The 15,360-nt window shown below is 35.1% G+C and overlaps 1 protein-coding gene across 4 annotated transcripts in view; it reads left to right on the top strand.

Annotated features, from left to right (window-relative positions):
* Irak4 (interleukin 1 receptor associated kinase 4) overlaps nucleotides 1-15,360 on the top strand; it is a 24,445-nt gene that overhangs the window by 4,951 nt on the left and 4,134 nt on the right. For 2 of the 4 annotated variants that reach the window (XM_010615398.2, XM_033763580.1), the window contains exons 2-10: nucleotides 2,296-2,465; nucleotides 4,511-4,656; nucleotides 5,623-5,802; nucleotides 6,382-6,542; nucleotides 7,326-7,390; nucleotides 9,729-9,843; nucleotides 10,268-10,377; nucleotides 14,061-14,244; nucleotides 15,150-15,212. In XM_010615398.2, the coding sequence (XP_010613700.1) occupies nucleotides 2,305-2,465; nucleotides 4,511-4,656; nucleotides 5,623-5,802; nucleotides 6,382-6,542; nucleotides 7,326-7,390; nucleotides 9,729-9,843; nucleotides 10,268-10,377; nucleotides 14,061-14,244; nucleotides 15,150-15,212 (1,185 nt within the window). In that variant the 5' untranslated portion in view covers nucleotides 2,296-2,304. Of the gene's footprint in view, nucleotides 1-2,295; nucleotides 2,466-4,510; nucleotides 4,657-5,622; nucleotides 5,803-6,381; nucleotides 6,543-7,325; nucleotides 7,391-9,728; nucleotides 9,844-10,267; nucleotides 10,378-14,060; nucleotides 14,245-15,149; nucleotides 15,213-15,360 lie in introns of those variants that run through there. The other 2 variants (XM_010615399.2, XM_033763581.1) reach the window with 2 other exon arrangements.

Genomic DNA, 15,360 nt, shown 5'->3' with positions numbered 1-15,360 from the left:
CTCTGCGTTTTTTTAGTCTCTCACTTCTGCTCACTCGAAAGTTTTCAAAATGGTCTCCTTGCTTTGATACACATCTCTGCTCCTTTTTATCCAGAAGAATCTACCTAAGGAAATAAGATCATACAACACACCTGTTCAGAACTCCTGACATGCTGCCTTGTAATTTTTATACAATATAAGTTAAAATTCTCTGTCTGACACACAAGGCACATTATTAATTGACCCTACGGGATTCTCCAGCCTTGTGTCTTCTCACTTCATATGTGCATCGTGTGGCTGGCCATAGTAGGTTCCTTGCTTGAGCCTAACCCAGGTTGTCCCACCTTTTCCCATGTTATTCCCTCTGTCTGGAATTTCCTTTTGAATTCATCATCATTCCCTTTCACTCATCCTTTCAACCTCTCACTCAGCCAAATCTGTCTTGATATAGTGTTCCTAATTCTGGACCCTTCAGTTGCACCTATTCTGCACCCCCTGTGTCCTAAATATATCTCTTGTAATGTTTGTCACTCATTTTAACTGAGCAACTTGAGAACAAATATTTTTTCCTGAATTCCATCGCTGAGTATAAGAGCCTCATGAACATGTTCATGAGCATGCAAACGAAAAGAAAAGGAATGGTCCTTCTAAATAAGATAACGATATCGTTAGTGGACCAGGTTATAGAAGCAAGGACACACACGTAAATTTTGGAGTCAGAAGTGAGTTCAAGTTCTAGATCTTTCACTTACTGCCTTTGCAAAATGGAGACAACACAATTGCCTTAGTCACTGATAGGATTAAGTGAACTGTATAGTAAATCACTTAGTAGGGTACTGGGCAATAATTTTTTCCTTTCTAAAAATAAACATGAGTATAATGAATAAAATGAACTTGGCCCCTGAACTCATAGAGCTTAAAAGTTTATTGGAGGAAATAGATAGTAAGCAAGTAAACAACTAAATATATGGTTACAAATACAATGTGCAGTAATGAAAGATATTTAGGTGGTGGGCAGATAAGCCTACTGTTGTGGCTGTGACCAGATGTCACCCCAAAGCCTCATGCAATCTTTTTCAAAGGTGGCTGAATCTAGAGTGTGTGATGCTAGGATTAAGGGCGTGTGATTACTAAACCACTATCTGTGAGTGAGTGGTTTGGTACCACCGTAATCCCATGGACTGGATGGGACAAAGGGGGCAGAGAGACACTGTTAAGGCCTCTCTTGACTTTTGCTGTCTTCCATTGCCATGAACTGTTGCCCCTCTGCCACCCTGCCTTGGAGCCAGCTGATTATGTAGTGAAACCTCTATGAACTGTGAGCTAAATAAACCTTTCCCCCTTTGACTTTGGGTGTCAGGTATTTTTGTCTCCACCACAAGAGAAAAGTAATTAGCACAACCTACCTAGATGTGGTAGTCAGGAAGACCAAAAAAGAAGTGAATACTAACGTAGAAGTCTAGGATACAGAAATATCTTTCTTTTTACTGTTTTATATAATATAAATATATTATTTACAACAAAAATTAATCATTGTATTTTAAAAGTAAAAATAGGAAAGCAGAAATAATTGAAGGAGGAATATCAGAGTCCATTTGTCTAGATTAATTAGAAGGAAAGGTTGTGTGCTGAGAATGAGGGATAGGGAGTACAAGCAAAAGCCATTCAGAGTGAGATAAAAGTCTGAAATATTCACGAAGGAAGAAGAGAGAAGTAAAATGATTAACAGCAGTGCCGAAGGCCCAGTGAGAAAGGTGTTATCATACATTGCATTCACACCAGTCTCCTCAGTTGTCTATTTCTCTGCAGCTGTATTTAGAAGCTCTGGTGTACAAGTGAGACCATGAGATTTATCTTTGCTTGAAGCTCCCCAGGACTGAGTAGAAGAAAAGATGACTGAGGCAATAAAGATTCTGTCTGCAGAGTAGTTGAAGTGATGAACCATGGGTTTGTTTGAGCTGAGTAACAAATGAGTCGCTGTCACGCAGATCTCATGGACTCAGAAATGTGGAGAGTTCAAGGAAGAGTACACTCTGTACAAAGTGTGTGGTGGACTATATCTTTTAATGCTATGGAAAGTATTTCAGTTTTTTACTTTTATCAAACAACACTGCATAAGTTTTTAGTACTAAACAAGTACTGGTAGAGAAAAACATTTTAAATTTAAAAAGACTTGATTCCTGAACATGTCACAGGAATTTTTCAGTTAAAGTCAACTTTCTGCTCCTTTGTATAAATGTCACTTGAAAAATATCTGTAAGCTTACTGATGTCACCGGTAAAAGTACTGTTTTAATGAGAATTTTTCATATTTCAGGTCTAGAAGATGAACAAACCCATAACACCATCTACATATGTGCGCTGCCTCAATGTTGGACTAATTAGAAAACTGTCCGATTTTATTGATCCTCAGGAAGGGTGGAAGAAATTAGCTGTAGCTATTAAAAAACCATCTGGTGATGATAGATACAATCAGTTTCACATAAGGTAACATGTAAAATTCTTTTTCTTTCTAAATTCTTACATCACAAGAATGATCAAGGTATAAATACTGTCTGATGTTAAAGTTTAGAGAGTGAACCTCTACTATGCAGGTAAGAACAGTCAGTAATTTTTTTTTTCAAGGTTTGCCTACTATCCAGCTTGTCAGCTAAACTAATACTGTGACCTTGCAATTTAGTTTTTAAGTTAGAGTCAAGATTCCCACTTACGTATAGAACCAGGGATTTAGCTCAGTGGTGCCACTGGCTGCCTCTTAAATGGAAGGTCCCCAGTTCAATCCCCGATACCAAAAAAAAAAAAAAAAAAAAAAAAAAAAAAAATTCTACATGTAAATGTAATTCACCCTTAACAATGTCTTTTGGAAATTCTTCAAGTTGACATTTTATGGTTGTTGCTTGTCAGTGTATATGTCTACAAACAGACTTGTTAAATCTTAGCCAGGATTTTTCAACATCATCTGGATAATTTTCTTTCTTTCTATTTCTGCTTGATTTAGTGTAAAATATAATCAGAGATTTTATTTTTGTCAGTAATTGAAGTTAAAACTTGTGTCAAAATTTGTCTAATAACAATAGGGAAAATTTTTATAACTCTAATCTGGCAAAGAACCTAAAGTCTTGGCACTTATATTAGTACTTCCAAAAAATATTACCATATATGAAGGGTAAATATCTTGAATTACTTGGGAGATGCTCAAATTTAAAACTTGAAAGCCAATTTTTAAAGATTACTATTACTATTAAAACTTACAGAGAATAGTTGCAGCATCAGTGTGAGGAAGAAAAAGAGTTGTTCTTTATAGAATAATGCCAGTGAATAATGATTAGAATAATGTTAGAATGAAGAAGTTGCCAATTTACAATCACCAGTGCACAATTGGTTCATGCAAAGATCACCGGTAGGCCTAAGATGTTGCTGATGAACAGGATATGCACAAGATTTTAAAGTATTACCCACAAATTTCTTATGAATTAGAAAGGGCAAAGTTTCTTTTACAATGAAGAAATCTGAAATACACCCTTTTAACTAAGTGATCAAACTTAGTGTCACCAGTAATACATGATGCCATTTTGTGCCTCTGGATATAATACAGTTGGAAGATCACATTGTCTTCTGTGTAGTTTTCTTGCCAAAAATTTTAATCTGCATTTGATCAGGAAGAAGTAGTTGGGTAAATATAGACAGTGGGAATGGTGGGTGGCAGGGGAGAGTGAGAGAAAGAAAACAAATTACCGCTTAGAAAATTGGTGAGTGTAGATAAAGGTTAAATGACTGTTCATTGTACATGCTTCCAACTTTCTTGCAAGACTGAATTTTTTTCAAATAAAAAATTTGAAGGAAAAACACTCCAAGCTCTGTTGGTGAAGTTCTTAAGTGTTACTTTTTTAAAGAAATGGAATGACAAAAGGATCTGTTTTTCTTTCAGTTTAATTAAATGTAGTTGTGATCAAAGGCATAATTCCCTAAGCTCATGTATAGTCTATTTAAGCCAGCCATTTTATTAAAAATTATATAGCTAACATAGTTAATAAGTCAAATAGAAAGTAATACAGCTAAGTAAGTGAAGAGCACATTCTTAATGTCAAGAGAGATCTGAATTTAGATCTTGACTTGGAATCACCTTATTGTCTGTGTGGTTCTGCCCCACTCCCCAGCGCACCAAGCCTGGCTCTTTCATTAGTAAATCAGTACACTAATAAAGTAGCTTTATGGGAGTTCATATTTGTGCATCCTATAGCTCACTGCATAAAGACTTATTAAGTACTCAGTAAATACCAACTTTTATTATTGTCTTGAGCATCTTTTTTTCCTTCTGCTTGTCTTTTCTGCCTCCCTATACTTCTTGCTAGTTTTCTTCTGCTGTCCTTTTCCTTTAATATTATATACATTTATTATATATATAATATATATTATATATATTTAATATTATAGAAGGTGCTACGAACAACACAGGGTCAGAGGGAATTCATTCCTATTTTCATATGAACTCATTATATCCTAACTTCGTTTCTTTGTTTCTTGCTTTTAAGGAGATTCGAAGCATTAGTTCAAACTGGAAAAAGCCCCACTTCTGAATTACTGTTTGACTGGGGTACCACAAATTGCACAGTTGGTGATCTTGTGGATATTTTGATCCAAAATGAGCTTTTTGCTCCTGCAAGTCTTTTGCTGCCAGGTAAACTGGGTGTGGCAAGATGTCAACAGTTAGTTTAGAAAGATAAAAACGAGAAATAGAAGTTCCTTTTTTATCCTAATAGACAAACCTGACACTTGTGTGCCTTTATTCTTTCAGTCCCCTTCCCCACCTTTTTACCAAACAACTGAGATAGAGGACTGTGCTTGCTGCTAAGGTGATGGAAGTTTCATAATTGAATCTGATCCACCATTAAGGTCCAGATGACTTGGGGCCAGGAGGAAGTTTAGGTGAACATAAACCCCAGATATGTCGTGTGAGCTAGAAGAAATTAGTTACTCTTTTGAGCTCTTTTTTTTTTTCAGCTTTAATTGAGTTTATTGGTACATTTTAGGGATTCAGTACAGTTACATTCATTGTTGGGAATTTGTACCTCTACATGACATGTCTTGGTTCTCATTTTTTCCCCTTGTCCCTACCCTCCCTTCACCCCCTCCTCCCCTCTTGAGCTCTTTTTTTACACCTTCATTTTACACACTGATAGGGCTCTGTGGTCATGATTTCCTCATATTGCATTCTGGTATGTTAGGGCCTAGCTGTCTTCCACATAACCTTACTTTTTTCCCCCTTGATGTTTTTTACACCAGTAATTCCCAGCCTTTATTGTACATAAGAATCTTTAAGTGTTCTTGTTAAATATTCAGATTCCCAGGCCTCTTCCAATCTATTGAACTAGGTTTCTGGAATTAGGTTCAAGAACTGTTCTTAAGTATTTCAGTGCTTATGATGCAATTGTTCATGAACCGCTTTTTGTGAATGCTGCCTTAATCTCTCCCCATGTTGATCACAACTGACACATTTTTTACTAGATGGCTTCTTCTGTGTTATGAGAAGATGGGGCCAACCTGTGCATACAGAAATGTTGTTAAATGAACTGAGTTCCTGGTTTAACTTTTTCACAAATACTTTTGCTATGTGAAGACAACTTGTATCTTACTCCATTGGCAGATGCTGTTCCCAAACCTGTTAATACTTTACCATCTAAAGAAGCTGTAACAGTTCAGCAGAATCACATGCCTTTCTATGAAAAAGGAAGCACACCTCTAACACCTGTGCAGAATCTTGACCAAAGCCATATCACACTTGATTCAAGTCCAGAAAATAAAAGTTTAGATGTTAGTGATACACGTAAGTAACATTTTTAGTGCTTTCCTCTAATGGATTTGTCATTAAGATAATCACTGTTAAAAAATTAATCTCTTCTTTTGTTTTTTTTAGCAATCAGAAGCACACTGGCAATAGCTCTTGTGGGGTTTTTCCTCTGATTTATTGTTTTATTTTCACTGCATTAACCATCATGACATGCAGACAACTCAGAAGCTAAGAAAAAATAAGTAAATGTTTATGTAACCTGCAAGAGTCCTTTTTTAAAAAAAGAAAATATGACCGGAGAGTTTGGGTGGGTGGACTGCACTCACCAATAATATTGTTAAAATTTTGGGCGGGTGATTATACACAGTATTTGACGGATGATACCACCAAACAGAATTCTCACCATAAAAGTCACAATTTGCATTTTAAAAATGGATTAACCCTCTTCTATCTTGCTTCATCCAAAGTTACATTTGCAGATAGTACCTCCGTACATGTATGCATATATATATATATATATATATAATGAAGTCCTCAAAGTGAGAAAGTATCAAAATTATTACAACCAATTTCCTTTATATTTAAACATTTTTCCTCATTTTATTGACATTATAGGTTTTCATTGTTTTTCATTTTATGAATTGAAGAGTGTCACAAATGACTTTGATGAACGACCTATTTCTCTTGGTGGCAATAAAATGGGAGAGGGAGGATTTGGAGTTGTGTATAAAGGCTGTGTGAACAACACAACTGTGGCTGTGAAGAAGCTTGCAGCAGTAAGTTATGTTTTTGGGAATGAGTGAAACAGTTATTTCCTAAATCATAATGTAATCATTATTTCAGGATGTGCTTTCTTTAAATACTCTACTAAGATGATAGTTCTTAACATTTAAAAATCAGTTGAGAGTTATAAACCCCATCACAGAAAAGTGTAGTCATGCACGCATACTTACATTCAGATAATTTTGAGAGATTCACAAAATAAAGTTGAGGTCTCTTCCACACACTGCCTCAAGTACAAACAAGATTAAAATAGTAACAATACTAAGCAAAAATTTATTTAAGTGTATTTGCATTACTTTTCTCATTTAAAAATAAAGTACGGAAAACACACATTAAGAGATAAAAAAAATTCCATCTCTTTTTTTCTCATTTCCGTTGTTTTTCACTTTATACTTGGTGATTTGTTATAGTGTAAGCCTCTTATATTGTAAGTCACTTTTGTCATATATGTTGCAAATGCTTTCTCAGGTTTTGATTTTCTTTTTGCATTCAAATTTGCTTTGTCTTCTACAGATTTTTTCCCAAAAATTTTCTGTGCAAGTGAAATTTTGTATTATTTTGCTCCTAAAACAATTCAGTGAGTTTCATATTTTTTTCCATTCACTAACAAACCATGGAATTTGAGTGAATCATTCGTAGTTCTAGATCTCTATTAAAATGAGAATAATACCTGATTATATTAAAGAAAGCAGATCATTTCTTTTTCTCTTGAGCCCAGAGCTTTAGGAACTATAAGATTACCATATTATATAGTATTATGTGTTACTTTTTTTCAGATGGTTGACATTAGCACTGAAGAACTGAAACAACAGTTTGATCAAGAAATACAAGTAATGGCAAAGTAAGTGCTAATTTTGCAGTGTGGTGTAGGGAAAAAGAAAGAGACAAGGTATAAGATTCTGGTTTCCTACCTAAAATGTGCCTTGAACTAGGGATATTTGCAAATACAGATGTATAATGTTTTTGTTGTTGTTGTTGTTTGGTACCAGGGATTGGGGAGCTTGTATTTGTGAAGCAGGCGGTGGAACCACTGAGCTAAATCCCTGGTCCTGCCTGCATGTTAATAGCAGTTAGTATTTTAAGTCACAGAAATGTTACATGGAATTTCAGTTATCTTCAGGTATCATGTTTTCTATTCCCAGAATTCATGAGAAATCAATTGTAGTGGTGCTTAAAAAAGAAAAAAACTGTAGAACAATAGGTCCTTAGGTAAGGCAACACTTGTAACTAGAGAAATATTATATGCAAAGATGTTCAGAAGGCATTTACCCACAATACTGAGGTATTAATCATCAGGAGGAAGGGTAGGGAAGTCAAATCAGGAAATTTATTTTAGTAATTATAGTGATTAATATTTGATTACATATGCAGACACTGTGCTGTGTACTCTGTCCATTTAATCATTTAATCACCTCAACAACTGATATAACCTCCTTTTTTAAACTAAAATTTAGAAACATAAATAACTTGCCCAGGGTCACATACCAGTAATGTTAGAGATGGAATTCAAATCCAGATGTGATATTAGAATTTAAGCTTTTGATCTGAATCCTGATAGGATATTTCAAATCACAGCCATGAGGCCATTACTGTATATTATCACTCCTAATTACATAACCTTAAGAAACAATTAATGGCCTGGAATTTATTTGCCTCCATAAAAATAATATACACCGTAAGAAGATTAAAACTCTTTTTTTTCAGGCTTTGTGTTCCCTATCTCCAGTTGCCAAATCTAAGAGTAACTTGTTAAAAGTAGATAATCTGGGAAACACAGGAAAATAAGTTTTAAACAATAAAAACCATCTCTTGAATACTCAGAGATATTCACTAACAGTTTGATGTGCTTGCTTCAAGATGTGTATGTGGCATTTTCCCATGTCATTAAAAATAGTTTGAAAACATTTAAAATTATGTATAACATTCTAGCATAGATGAAAATCATATTTTACTAACCCTACTAAGTTTTTCTAATCTAATTTTCAGTATTAAAAATTAAAGGTCCTTTAAAGTTACTTATGTATAAATCATTAAACCCACTTCTTATTTCATCGAGATATAGTCCTAGGCAAAGGTGATTAGGTCAGAATTCATGAACTTTCAAAGACTTTCCAAATATATGTTCAGACTGCTTCACAGATAATTAGTGGTAATTTACTACCACTGACTGATCCCAGAGCCACGCACATACTAAGCATATGCTCTGCCACTGAGCTATACACCCAGCACCAAATTATAGTAACTTATATTCCTGGCATCAGTGTATTATAATTTCAAGTTTCCCTACTACCTTGTCACCACTGGAGACATTTTACCATTTTTTAACCAGTGCCAGTCTCTGGACCTTACTTGCAGAATAACCCTGAGCAAGTTTCTTAACTTTGCCCGTTAGTTTTCTCATCTGTAGAAGGGGATAGTTGTATTCTATTTTGAAGATGAAATAAAGCAGACAAATTGTGAAAGTACCTCATAGATAATATATGCAGAAAATGTTAACTACTCATATTTAAATTATGGCCATTTGGTATAAAATGGAGCACTTACTACTTCAATTCATACTTCTGAAAATATGTAGGTAGTTAGAGGAAGTCTGATTTGGTAAAAAGTATCACCAGAAATGTAGATTTTTTTTTTTCTGAGTGAACAGAACAAATAAGCACAGGGTGGATCACTTATCACGTGTCTGGTGTGTTTCTACACTCACATATGTTTGCTCATTTAATTGTTGTAGTGTCCATATGATCTAGCAGGTAATATTTTCTAAACTGGGAAGATAAAGGAGCAAATACTCAGTGAGGTTGTTAACTGGCCGTAGGTTGCATATCCCAGGAGCAGCGGAAGATAGACTTTTCAGTTTAAGCCTTTACACACTGAACCCTGCTATCCAACAGATGCCTGCAGTTGTGTTATACTGCATCTCTTTAGTTCTCACATGTGGTTAAAAAGTCTCATTCAGTTGGCTATCAAATAGAGGTTTTGCTTCTAACGTTGACCAATATTACTGAAAAAAGCTACAGAAAATGATAATTATGATAAACATGTAAGCATAAACATGTACCACATCATAAATGATCTGTAACATTCTTTTGCTTTTTTCCTCTCAATTGAATAATTTTTATAACCTGCAGCTGAATGTATGTTCACGACAGTAATCATGCATGCAAAATTATTTGTCACAGGTGTCAACATGAAAATCTAGTAGAACTGCTTGGTTTTTCGAGTGATGGTGATGATCTCTGTTTAGTGTATGTCTACATGCCCAATGGTTCATTGCTAGACAGACTGTCTTGCTTGGTAAGATATGTACTATAAGATATTATAAGATCATTTAACTTTTTGTTTCTATGTTGAAATACCAATATTTTGTGACAGGATCACATAAGGCATATTAAACATAATATGTTTTCTGTTTTTTGAAAATTGACCATTTTTATGGAAACCACTGGGATTGCCAGTAAGAATCTAAAACATAAAACTATCAGTCAAGCCTAGACTTTGAAGTTGCTCATTTATGTTTTTATCTTCAAATAATAAGTGTTAATCCCTGTTTGATCTTATTTAGAATTTGTTTTTATCAATTTAAAAGAATTACAGTCCTAAATTCTTAGTGACATAATATCATTTTCAGTTGTTGCCTAGAAAAATACTGATATATATATTTCTCTACAGATCTTTTCTTATCCTCTCTTTTTTCTAAATTGGTTTATTTCTTCATAAGGATGGTACTCCACCACTTTCTTGGCACATGAGATGCAAGATTGCTCAGGGTGCAGCTAATGGCATCAGTTTTTTACACGAAAACCATCATATTCATAGAGATATTAAAAGGTAAATGCTACTGTGAAAAAGTTTTTGGAAAAGCCATCTTTAAAGAATAATTTGCTCTCACTCTTTTGATTTGCTATCCATGTACATGTCTTAACTTAGAGCAGCTAGACGTTTTTCCCCATGACTCCATGAAAGTTCTTCTCTTTAAGGACATTTGTAATCTTCTCCTCTATTCTAAGCCCGCCGACCTGTTTCCAGTAATCCTCGTACTTGACTTTTTTCTTATTGCCTGTGAAAATTTGTTTCTTTCTTGGCTTCTGCATTACAACTGTTTTCTGAATCACCATCATCTTCTGTTAAGTTCTTCTCAGACTATACATGAAGCAGTATATGTAGAGTCTGATATCATTCAAATCACAAAATAGTAGTAAAATGTAGTGTTATTATAGAGACCAGCTCCCAAGGAAGTGATATCTAAGCTGCGATCCAAAGAAATAAGCAGGCAATAAGTAGGCATGACTATGGAGGATGACTATAGAAGAGGAGTGGAAAAACACTGTAGGCTGAGGAACCATGTTTGTAAGACCATAGTGAGAGAGAATACGGGAATGAGATCGGTTACAAGAAGGGAAATAAATGTAGTAAGAATGATGTTCACAAAGTGAGGAGGTGAAATAAATGAAACAGATAGGAGGGAGCTTAGTCCTGTGGGACCTGGTAGACCAAAGCGAGGATTTTAGTTTTATTATAAGTACAGTGAAATGCTGTTGAAGAAGTAAAATGTGGCATCGTATTTAAATTTTGAAATGAGCTCATGGACTCCAGTGTAGAGAACAGCTTGTAAGAAGAGGTAGTAGGCTATCATAGCTGTCTTACTGGTGGCAATTCATGTGAAGAGATTTGAGCTGCTTTGAGATTAAGGTGGTAGGATGTGCTGATACCTTGGTTATGGGTAGATCAGGGAGAGGAAAATATCAGGGATGATCTCTGGAACTATGACATGAGTTTGGCCTGAATCACTTTACACAGAAAAGGGTAGGGGTAGAAAATGTGTATTTTATTTTATACATGTTATGTGTTCATTTCTTTTAAGATATGAGAGTGGAGATGTTAGACAGTGTTAAATACAGATTTGGAGCTGAAAGAAGTCTGAGCTGAAGATATAAATGTGCATATTATGTACATTTGATAATTGAGTTATATAATTGTAGCTACTTAAAGGTTAAGAAAAATGCCCAAGATTAAAGCTTACAGAACCCCAAGACTTACGGTGAAGTAGAAAAGAATAATCCAAAAAAGAAATCTAAGAAGTACACATGCACAGAGGTAAGATGGGGAGAATGCAGGGGGGTCAAAAGCTTCAGCCCCTGGATTAGCATCGTGAAGGTCATTAATGACTTTATAGAGACCCATTTCTGTGTGGTAGTTAAGTCAGAAGTCAGGTTGTAGTTGAGGACAAAGTAGGAGCTTTGGAAAACTGGAATTTGCAAACAGACAGGTCTTTAAGATACTTTGCTACTAAAGTGTGATACCTGGAAATAAATGTGTCGTTACAGAAACAGTTTTTAAGATGACAGAGATTATTTCATGCTCATATGGGGATGGATCCAGATTAGAAGGACAGAACAGAGTAGAGGACAGGAGTGAACTAAGTCATAAAGGAAGGTTTCTGGGAATGCAGGAAGGATCCCAAGCAAAGGGACTAACTGAGGAAAGGATGAAAAATATCACTATCCCTTCCGTTACTGGTATTTTCTCATGTTTTTGCCTCAATATGTCTTCTGTTCTACATGTTCTTGCTGAATGATATGTCGATATGAACTGCTACCCGTATGAGGGTGACTCAAATCTGTATCATCAGCTGAGTCCTATTTTCAGTATCCTAAACCAAACACCTCACCTGGATGGCCTCCAAGCCTGTACCTCAGAAATCAAATCCATCATCTCTTCAAGTCTTTTTCCTCTATTTTCTTTCTGATAAAAAAAAGTCACTATTCACTCTGTCTCCCATACTTCAGTCTTTCTTATTCTCTATGTCCCTTGCAAAGTTCTGTTAGGTGTACCCGAAAATATGCACTTTGCATTTACACCCAGTGTTCTGTCTCTGTTTAAGAGTTCATTGTTTTTGCTGGCTTCATTATAAACCTTCTAGTCAACCTAAAACTAATCTGTACCACTTCTCATCTGTTCCCTACAACACTGCCAGGCTACAGTCCTCAAGTCCAGTCACATCAGTTACCTTCAATGAAAACTTCAGATAGTCCTATCTCTCAGAGGATAGAGTTCAGATTCTCTCCATGTTCTTTGGACACCACTTTCTCGAGGTGGATCATATATATCGTGCATTTTCATGTCTTTTCATCACTTTGTGCAAAGTGATGTTGGTCCATTTGCCTGATGTGCCTTTTTTTCCATCATCTAACTATGAATTTCTAATGATCCTCAAGACTAAAGCCTACTTCTCACTACCTTTTTTCTCAGTTCTTGCAGGCACATGATTGTTCTCAGCTTTTTATCCCTATTACCGTCATATAGTACTTAACTAATTTTTTAGAAATTACTCATAAGTATTTGTCACAGACAAGGTCCTAGGCTTTCCCCTATATTTAGCTCTGAGTTTAAATACTACAATACATGTGGAGCTTAGTAAGCTTTTGTTGAATGTATAAATGTATGCATATAATGAATAAATTAAGATCTTTTAGCCATAATCTTTCCTCTTCACGAGATTCCAGATGGCACAGAGAAAAAACACCTGAAGAATTAAATAAATGAGGTATTTTGGAAATATGTTTTTAAATAAATTGAAAAAATTTAGGAAAGAAATTAAGGATGGCACTTTTGGCATATTTCAAACCAGTCATTAAAAAAAAATACCAAATGTTCTCAATCTTACAGAAGAATAGAATAGAACAGAGCAGAACCGAAAAATAGCATAGAATAATATAGAATATTGGACAAACGTTGGGAAATAGGGTCACCCAAGCATAGTTGGAGTGCCTGGAACACTTCTGCTGCTGCTTTAGCACAGTAGGATGGCTATAGGTTAAAATAACATAAGGACATACCTGAAAATGACCAGAACAGTATGAATATTGCCGTACATAAAGATTATTGTTTAAGAAGATAGACTTTTCACCCTATTTCATGTATTACATTGTATACATGTATTGAATTACCATAATGCACAAATATTATGTCTTAATAAAAATAAGTAGATAAAATTTAAAAAGAAAAAGAATAGTACTTTTGAGCCAAGGCTGTGGCTCAGTGCTAAAGCACTTGCCTAGCATGCAGAAGCCCTGAATTCAATCCCTACTAGAAGGGAGGGAGGGAGGGAGGAAGAAGAGAGAAAGGAAAAAGAGAAAAAGGGTGAAGGGAGGGAGAAAAAAGGAAGGGAAAGGAAAGAAGGGAAGGGAGAGAAGGAAATGAAAGAGAAAGAAGGAAGACAGAAAGAAAAAGAAAAATGATACTTTGGAAGACTTTGTAGAAAATTACCCTATAAAAAGTTATTTGTAGGATAATAGAAGTAGCTCTCTTGTTTAGAAAGCTTTATTTTAGTTTTACACTTATAAATGTTCTTTAAGAAACAAAAAGAAAAAACAATCATTTTCTTTAGCTCTAGTGTGAATTCTAGATTTATTTACACAAATTTTAGATTTTTAGGACATTTACTATAAAGTATCAGACAGTATCAATATATATGAAAAGAAAACATTTCTTCAAAATTTGAATGTTTTCAGTGCAAATATCTTATTAGATGAAGACTTCACTGCCAAGATATCTGATTTTGGGCTTGCACGGGCTTCTGAGAAGTTTGCCCAGACAGTCATGACCAGCAGGATTGTGGGCACCACAGCTTACATGGCACCCGAAGCTCTGCGAGGAGAAATAACACCCAAGTCCGACATCTATAGCTTTGGTGTGGTGAGTTACCTGCAGTAACCATCCTTCTACAGTTGTGAAATCAAAGTAGAATATTTTAATGCTTTAATACTTTTCTTGCTTAGTTCTCATATATATTTTTTTTTTCACTTTAACCTTTAGTTATACCAGAAAGTTTGTAAGAACTCCCAGTGTGTAAAAAATTTTAGTTGATTTCTGAAATTACTGAGGAAAATGATTTTGTTGTCACCTAGCCTCATGAAGTAGGATGAAGCTTAAACAAAAGCATAAAATGACATCATATAATACATACTTTAGTCTCTGTTTTGTTTTTTTTTTAAGATTTTCTGATCTCAGTCTTTTCTAAACATTTTTGAGATAAAAGAGTAACTGTGAGTACTTGGAGAAGTTGGAAGCTTTTTAATTCATCTTGTTTTTTCATGTATGTTTCATGTATAGAAATTTGACTTCGTTGCACTGTCAAGTAAAGTCACAATGTTGCAGAATATGCCAAACGTTTAGAAAATAATGTTCTCCCAGAAGACAGAGGAAATTATTCTTGTGAAAAATCCCCTACAAGAGAGGAAAGGGATTGAGTTTCCAGAATACATGTTGAGCGGAGCTAGTTCTTTAGCAAGTTGTCAGTGGAAAGGAATGTTTGTGGACATGATGGGCTCCACGGAGCCTGGGAAGGAAAGGTGATGAGAAGTACTCCCAGCTCATGCTCTTCCGTGTTAAGACCTAAAAGCCATGCTAAGACCTAAAAGCCATGTGATTTGTGCAGAAACTATTCATCAGAGTTCAGAATCAAGTTCCAACTTGCTGGGCTAGGGGCATAACTCAAGGTTCGATCCTTGGCACCACAAAATTTTCAAAAATCCCATTTTCCTTTTGGTTTCTATATGTTGTCTTAAGTGTTGTATGAGTGGATTTCTTTTTCTTTGTAGGTTTTATTGGAAATAATAACTGGACTTCCAGCTGTGGATGAAAACCGTGAACCTCAATTATTAGTAAGCAAAAGATTCGTGTTTTTCTCTCTTCTCTTTTGCATTAATAGTCTTTATACATATGGGTAACTTTGGCATCTGGAAACGCATCCAAAAGCATATCAAGAATTTTCCGTCAGCTGTGTTTTTCACTGACTATATATAATTATAT

The sequence above is a fragment of the Fukomys damarensis genome, unplaced genomic scaffold, assembly GCF_012274545.1.
Source record: "Fukomys damarensis isolate Sample0158 unplaced genomic scaffold, DMR_v1.0_HiC HiC_scaffold_15, whole genome shotgun sequence".
Taxonomy (NCBI): Eukaryota; Metazoa; Chordata; class Mammalia; order Rodentia; family Bathyergidae; genus Fukomys; species Fukomys damarensis.
The sequence above is the reverse complement of the archived record's forward strand: the minus strand, read 5'-3'. Positions and strand labels throughout refer to the sequence as shown.